Source organism: Coffea eugenioides, chromosome 3, assembly GCF_003713205.1.
Source record: "Coffea eugenioides isolate CCC68of chromosome 3, Ceug_1.0, whole genome shotgun sequence".
NCBI lineage: Eukaryota > Viridiplantae > Streptophyta > Magnoliopsida > Gentianales > Rubiaceae > Coffea > Coffea eugenioides.
The window spans coordinates 21,722,556-21,730,202 of NC_040037.1; the positions used below are offsets into that span (position 1 = coordinate 21,722,556).

Genomic DNA, 7,647 nt, shown 5'->3' on the forward strand with positions numbered 1-7,647 from the left:
AATCATTTTTCCAGTCTCCATGAAATTTTCATAGAATTTCTTTTCGCAAGAATATGAAATATTTACGACAAGTGCCTTCACATTATATTCACACTTTTGAGGGTGTATCCATCTGCACAAACTGAAGAAAAGAATTAAGAAATCCAAAAGCATGATACTCAATGTCATTTAATATTGCATTTCATTCCAACTTTAAAATTCATACGCACAAGTTGCGAAAATAACATGGCACGACATGAGGTTCTATACGTTCATTTTTTTTTGTTATTCACAATGAAAATCCATGTCATTGAGAATCTTTAATAGTATATCGGATTCTTTGCATTAATTTTTAACAAAGAAAAAACCCCCACTAGTTTAGTGTTTTAATGATATCCAACTAAACACATATCACATTCAAAGATCAAGTTCTTTGCATATTAGCATAGAAAACTACTATGAACCCCCACTATTTGTTACAACTTTGTAACATGCAATGGAGTATATATCTACTGCAATTAAAGTCAATGACCCAATTAATCATACCCAATGGAAGTTCACTTTTACTTTTTAAGAAGGCGCCTTTAAAATTTCTTCCAAAATGACGGTAGCAACTTGTCTAGTGCAGCAACGAGTTGTAATTGTTCAGTAATTCAAACTCCTTTAGATCTACTTCTCTGGTGCCATATTTTCCTATTAAGCCTTCCAAAACTTTTGGTAATAGGATAAAAAATTTCACAAAAATTGCAAACTTCATTAAAAAGATTATATAATAGATAATTCAAGTAATGGAATTCAACAACTTCCTTTTTTGATGATTTTTTCTTCACAAGCAATCTTTTATATATCTCATTGATTGAGATCTTCTCATTTTTTTTCCATCCATAGGTAGAAAAGTACTTTTTTAGCCCATCTTTTGAAGTGTTCGCCATTGAACTTGAAAGGCTTGTTGAGATTTATAGAACTTTCAACCGGTGTAGGGACAGTACAATTAGTGTTGCTTTCCATTTGAGTGTCGTCTTAAAATTGTTGGAGGAGAGTACACGAGCAACTTCTAATCTTCAAGTTAACCACCTTGAATTTGACAGCTACTAAAAAGTTTGGTACGATTGAGGCACATAGAACGTTCTCTTTAAGACGATATGCACCCCTACGGTATTTCTTTTAACCGTTACAGAAGGTCTAGAGCGCCGCCTGCAGGATACAACAGCCCAACTCTATGGATGTTGCTTCCCTTTGATCTGCACAACCAACAGAAGCAAAAGCTTCCCAATATCTTACTTTGCCCAAAGAAAATCAGAATGAGGGAGAAAAAAATGAGTGTAGAGAAAAATAATATTTAGAATGGTCTTTTTTGTTGAGAGAAGTGTATCAGAAATTCTCTAAAGGACTTCACTATTTATATTATAGGCTACAAAAACCTTTAGAAAATAGGTTGAATGTCCAAGTTCAATGTATAACAGTATTTTATTTCACACTAAATTGTAGTTAATTTGTAAATTGGTTCATATTTGAATGGCTTATAAAGACTCAATAATTCTTCATTTGACCAAATAATAGATTTGTAACTCCTATTCAAATAATTGTATAATAACTTCATTCAAAATGTATTGTAACTCCCAATATTATAATTCCCATAACTCTCAAATAAATTATTATACTCCTTGTAAAGATTTGGTCAAGGAAAAATTAAGATTTTATTAAAATACACCAACATTGGTTACCACTGCTTTAATGTTAAAGGACAGAAAAACAAAAACAAAAACAAAGCAAACTTTGGGCTATAATTAATACGTCTTGAATTGGAAAGAAGGTGTAAATCCCATTGAATTGCAGTAGCGCATAAGAGATAGTGAAACTGTTGAAATCATTAATTGAGTTCACATTCAAAAGTTTCAAAAGAAAGAAACTTGCTCGCTTCCTTCCTTGGGAAATCGGAAATTAACTGATAGTCCACACAAGTGAACTTGAAAAATGGATATTCTCATTTTATTCTACTCAATTAAATCTTTATTTAGCTACACCAAATATCACTCCCACCTAGTAAGGAGTAGAAGATTTTCAGTGGACTTATGTTGGTTGATCAATAGAAAGATTTTCTATGTAATTTTGCATACCAAATACTTCAATTCAAGTTTGAATTATTTCTTGATTTACGAGGTACATATTTTGATTTGCTCATAAAATATAAGTTTATCAGTGTTAGGAGTAAATAAGCTTAACACCATATATATTGTTATTTAGCAAGTACAACATCTACCAAGTATCCCCACAATTTTCGCTACATTACACTAAGCAATTTTACCCGTTAACCTACAATGCACTAAGCTCTCATATACCTTTTTTTCAAAAAAAAAGTTTGTTGTGTACCAATGAGGTCCTAAAAACCACATCTTTGTCCCTTTTCCTTTTCTTTGGATAAGTGAGATTTAAAACTACTTAATCTACCTTTGTCTGTAAGAAATGTCTTAATTGGATTCAAAAGTTTTGGTACAAGACATGGAATTTATTTGTCAAGAAAGATTCCTTTTCCTGCTTCTTGTCTTAATTAGCTAGCTTTTTTTTACAAAAACATTCGATGTTATGTAGCATCATGTACTTTAAAAAGAGTGATTGTTTTCTTCATTCTTATAACCTTTTTCACATTCTTCTAAGTAGTGTCACTGTTAGAGTTAAATAAGACAATTCCTATCAAGTGAGTGTTTATATTTTGTTAAGTTTCAATCTTTCAACAAGCATCACATAATCAGAAAGAGAGATAAGAAAAGTCCAAACTTGCTTACATATGAGAGTTTGCATCTTAAAATGGGCCATTTTCACAATTTTTTTCCACTCTCATAATGTCAGATAGTTACGTAACGAAGGAGGTGGCATGGCAATATTAATGGGGAGTTTCTTTTTTGCTTTAACTATATGTTGGATAAATGCATTGGGGAATTGGGACAAGGCTTGAAATTCCCATTAACTCCATGATCTTCCTCTTGATTACTAGTAAATAGTAATCTTTGCTTTTGATTACTAGTAAATAGTAATCTTTGCTTTTGATTGGAGATTAATGGTAGTATTGATTCTTGAACTGAATCCAGATCAAACGAAACTGACCAACAAGAATACGTAAGCGTACTACACTACTGACTACGATACACAGTTCACAGTTTAGTGGTGGGTTCTCCCTCCCTTTCTCTCTCTCTCTAGAAGTGGAAGGAAGCAATCCTCCAAGGGCAAAGCTTCCTCTGCATTTTTGCTTTTTTCCTGTGAATCATCTGCTAGTAAATTAAAATGAAACGAGCACCACAGATGCTCCAACTTTTTCACAAGGGAGATAGGGTGGAAGTCCTCAAAAGAGATTACTCCTACAACAAAGATGGAGTTTTCGTTTGGTTTCCAGGAATAGTGCTCCAGCCATCCTCCACCAGGTGCACCAACCGACCGAAGAACCACATCTATGTAGAGTTCAAGACCCTTAGAACAATAGCCATTGCAGTCCAAGATGAGGATAAGGATGATGATGATGATCATAACCGGACCCCTCTGCTGAGAGAATTCGTGGACCTTGTGATGTTAGGCCGGCGCCACCCAAGGAGTTGCATAGGTTCTTTAGAATTGAAGAATTCGTGGAGGCCCTTGTGGGGATAGAAATAGCAAGGGTTGGAGGAAAGTCAAGGTTTTGGACATTATGGAGAACTCTAAGTATGCGGTCACCATTCTTGCTAATACAACTAGTATTCATGATCATGATTTGCTAATACAACTAGTATTCATGATCATGATAATGATGATAGAGGGAAAAGTGCCATTGTGGAGGAAGTAGAGCAGTGGGGACTTAGGGTTGTTAGGGATTGGGATGACGGGTTTTGGGTACCATCCCTTGAGCTTCAGGTACTCCATTTCTACCCCACTCACTAACTTATCCCTTTCCATTTTTCTATCTTTCTTTCTTTTTTCCTTTTTTCCTCTAATAAGATAAACATTTGGTTCTTAATTGATAGAATGGAGAATAATGGAGTTGATTTTTGAGGAACAGTCAAAGTGAAATTCAATGTAAATTTCATGCCATTTCTATGCTATGTGGATAATTTAACTCATTCCATGTTTGTATTCTATTTACTTTTCTCCTTAAGGTTGTTACTGCTTGCAAATGTTTAGCCATATATGCATAAAGCCTGAAACAAGAATAAATAAAGATGCATAATTGCATTCCCAATTTATTATTTGTCTGCTTAGCTTTTGAATTGTTGATGTGCAGAAACCCTCACCCGATTCAGATACCCTTTCGCAAAGTGTCAAGTTGAGGATGAAGTACCACCAAAAGTCATCTTACCCAAAGTTTCACAAGTGGATGTCAGTGGAGGTCAAAAGTGATGAAGAAGGTTTCCAGGGATCATGGTATGAAGCAACTATGCTTGGATCTTTGGGAAATGCCAAGCTCCTGGTGGAATACCTAACACTCACGATAGAGGATGAGACTCAATTTTTCAAAGAAGAGGCTGGCATTTCATGCATCAGACCTTGTCCCCCAGAAATTCATCAGGTTGAGCATTTTGAACCTTTTTACACTAGTGGATGCTTGGAATAATGATGGTTGGTGGGTGGGTCATATATCCAAAGTTAAAGATGGCTTCAAGTACAAGGTTTTTTTCGAGAATACAAATGAGGAAATTGATTTTGAACATGTCCAATTGAGGCCTCATCAGGATTGGATCAAGGACAAATGGGTTGCAGCTCCTAATGTAAGATTCTTACCAATTTTCCTTATCTTGTTCTTATTTTCTCCAAGAAAATCTTTTCCATTTTTTAAGCTGCATCATGTGAAGATAATATTATACTGCTCTAGATAAGCATTGTTCATTTCATTGCCCTTCTCGTTTTTTGGTGGCAGGTGGTTGATTTACAGAGGAGTTCAGTTAAAATGGGGATAAAGCCTAGAGACTTGAAGCTCAAGATAAAATGTAGTAGAAATATAGAAGAGGAGAAGTTCAACAAGGGGATGATGGTGGAGGTCAAGAGTGATGAACAAGGATACCATGGTTCTTGGTATACTACAGCCATTGCCTACCCCATTGCAGATGACAGGTTTTTGGTTGAATATCAAACATTGAGAACAGATGATGAATCTGAACCCCTTTTAGATGTGGCTAAAAGTTCTTACATCAGGCCTTGTCCACCTCATATTCAAAAGCTTGACAGTTATAAATTGCTTGAAAAAGTTGATGCATGGTATAATGATGGATGGTGGGTTGGCCTTGTTAGCAAAGTTCTTAGAAACTTAAAGTATGTAGTTTATTTCTGGACCTCAAATGAGGAAATCAAATTTGGTCATTATGATTTGCGGCCTCATCAAGAATGGACTGGGGAAAAATGGATCACAGCTTTCAGGGTATGGATTTAAATGCTCTTACCTAGTAATTCTTTTGGAAGCATATATTAGTTCAGTAAATCATTTCTGAAATCTCTAATGTCCTGAATTGGACCCACGTGGAGTTGTAAAGATATTTATGAATTCTTTTAAATCTATGCTGACTATGAATATTCTTGAGATGCTGAAGAAGTCCAAGTTACTAAAATCCAAGCTTGGAAAGTTGAGGGGACAAATTGGTGGAGTGGAATTGGCTCCGCGTTTTTGCAATGGGATGAAGGTAGAGTTTAAAAGAGATGAAGTAGAGTACATGGGTTCTTGGTATCCTGCAGCTATTGTTAAACCCATAGGAAATGGAAAGTATTTAGTGGAATATCAAACTCTGAAGACTGATGATGAAATTGAACGTCTCAAAGAAGAAGCTGATGCTTTATGCATAAGGCCATGCCCCCCAATTGTCTAGCAAACAGAGCGATTCAAACCACTTGAAGATGTTGATGCTTGGTACAATGAAGGGTGGTGGGTTGGTCAGATCTATAAAGTGGTCGACGATTCAAAGTACTAAGTTTATTTTGAGACCACAAATGAAGTCACGGAGTTTCAGCATTCTGATTTGAGGCCTCATTGAGATTGGATTAATTAATAATGGATTTGGCCTATGAGGGTACGAATCTTAGTGCTAAATCTCTATGCAGTATTATTTTTCTCAAATGCACATAAAATGGCTTAGGAAGTTGTCAATACAAATTTATTAGCCTATATTATCACCAAATGAAGCACGAGGCCATGAACTGTTTTGTCCTCTGCACTTAAGAGTAACAATCAGGATGAGATGTCAATAGTTTTGTAATTGCAACAACTTCATTGTTTGCATTAATCACTTATCCAAGGATTTTCTTGTGTGTTTACAAACCAATTTCTTTTGGTTATCTGCTTTTATAGGGAAGGCTTCGATGATCACCAAAGTAGCTATGCATGAGAGGGCACACACACTTTTGGTTTGAGATTTTATGTTGATAGACAAATCCTCTCATCTTGCAATAGTTGAAGCACGCTTCTTCCCTTTTTGAAAGATGGGATGATAATATATGTCTCCGTTGACATTGGTGCATCCAATAGTAATTACAATGATGTATTGGTATATGGCTGTTTATGTATATTTTTGTCTATATTAGTTGTGGGTTGGTTAGAAATGGCACCAACATTTCTAACAATTAGAAAGACTTGATCTTTAAAGTTAGAATAATTTTAATCTTTTTATAATTGTAATATCCCATATTTTGATGCATATTAATTTCTTATGGAGATTTAATATTAAGTATTCTAATGCCATTAACCAATTGGTACTCTCTAGTAGTATAGTTAGTGGGAAAATTATTATTAAATGTGTCATTTTACCTAATTTGTCTTCTTGCCATAACTGCATATGAATTGAATTGATTACTATACTAGTTAGTCACAGGAATCAACTCTACACATGCTTTTTATAACCTACCATAATAGTTAATCAAAGAATGTAACCACAAACTAATTTAAATTGATTATCTTGTTTCCTTCTATTCATGCTTGACAAATGTGTCATTCCTTTTCCTTTAATTCATATAGTAAGATTTCAAATACATTTGGAATCATGAATATTTTCAAGCCCATTTTCTTAAAAATCATTTTCTTACCATATTACTTAGGCAGATTAACCTAGCCATATTACTAATCACTAATCATAAGATTCAACGAATATAGCTAGTCCATTTTCTTTAATCCATATGGTGAGATTTAAAATACATTTAGTATCATGAATATTTTAAATTCTGTTTCAATAACATTACCAATTACCAACTAGAATATTACCCTTTCAATCAAGCATTTTTTTTTCTCCAAAAATGATACCATGAAAATTAAACTTAGGGTGTATATACTCTAAACACAAAAGTAAACCATTTTTTTTTCTCTGACAAATGAGCAAACCACATAAGTGAACTCTCGAGAGAGAGAGTGAGAAAACACCTGGAGAGAGATTTGACAAGGACAAGAGGAAGGATGGCTGACTACGACATAAATCCGTCAACCAAGTAAGCAGTTCAATTTTACCATCTTAAGTTCTTTATAATCAAGTTTTGTACATTCACAATTAACTTAGACCCTTAGTATGATTTTACAAATGAATCTCGTCAGGCAATAATAGGTTATGAACTTATATATTCTAAATTTTATTAAAAGCATCATAGGTCAACAATACACATCTGTTTCTTTTCTTTTGACATGCTATTATATTAATCATTGCTGGTTAAGAGTATGTCAAACAATATAAACTT

General features: G+C 34.3%; 1 protein-coding gene across 1 annotated transcript; it reads left to right on the plus strand.

Annotated features, from left to right (window-relative positions):
* The first annotated feature begins 3,258 nt into the window (after positions 1-3,258).
* Positions 3,259-5,798, plus strand: LOC113766304. Its single transcript, XM_027310510.1, has 6 exons — positions 3,259-3,539; positions 3,735-3,858; positions 4,226-4,365; positions 4,511-4,709; positions 4,859-5,356; positions 5,517-5,798. Exons 1-6 carry the CDS (start codon positions 3,259-3,261, stop codon positions 5,796-5,798), a joined length of 1,524 nt encoding a protein of 507 aa, XP_027166311.1.
* The last annotated feature ends 1,849 nt before the right edge of the window (positions 5,799-7,647 follow it).

Bases quoted from the DNA above. Each gene is read 5' to 3' on its own strand.
- LOC113766304 (XM_027310510.1), top strand. From the start codon at position 3,259: ATGAAACGAGCACCACAGATGCTCCAACTTTTTCACAAGGGAGATAGG. The intron at 3,859-4,225 runs GTACTCCATTTC...GTTGATGTGCAG, and splicing joins TACCATCCCTTGAGCTTCAG to AAACCCTCACCCGATTCAGA. The intron at 5,357-5,516 runs GTATGGATTTAA...AATATTCTTGAG, and splicing joins AATGGATCACAGCTTTCAGG to ATGCTGAAGAAGTCCAAGTT.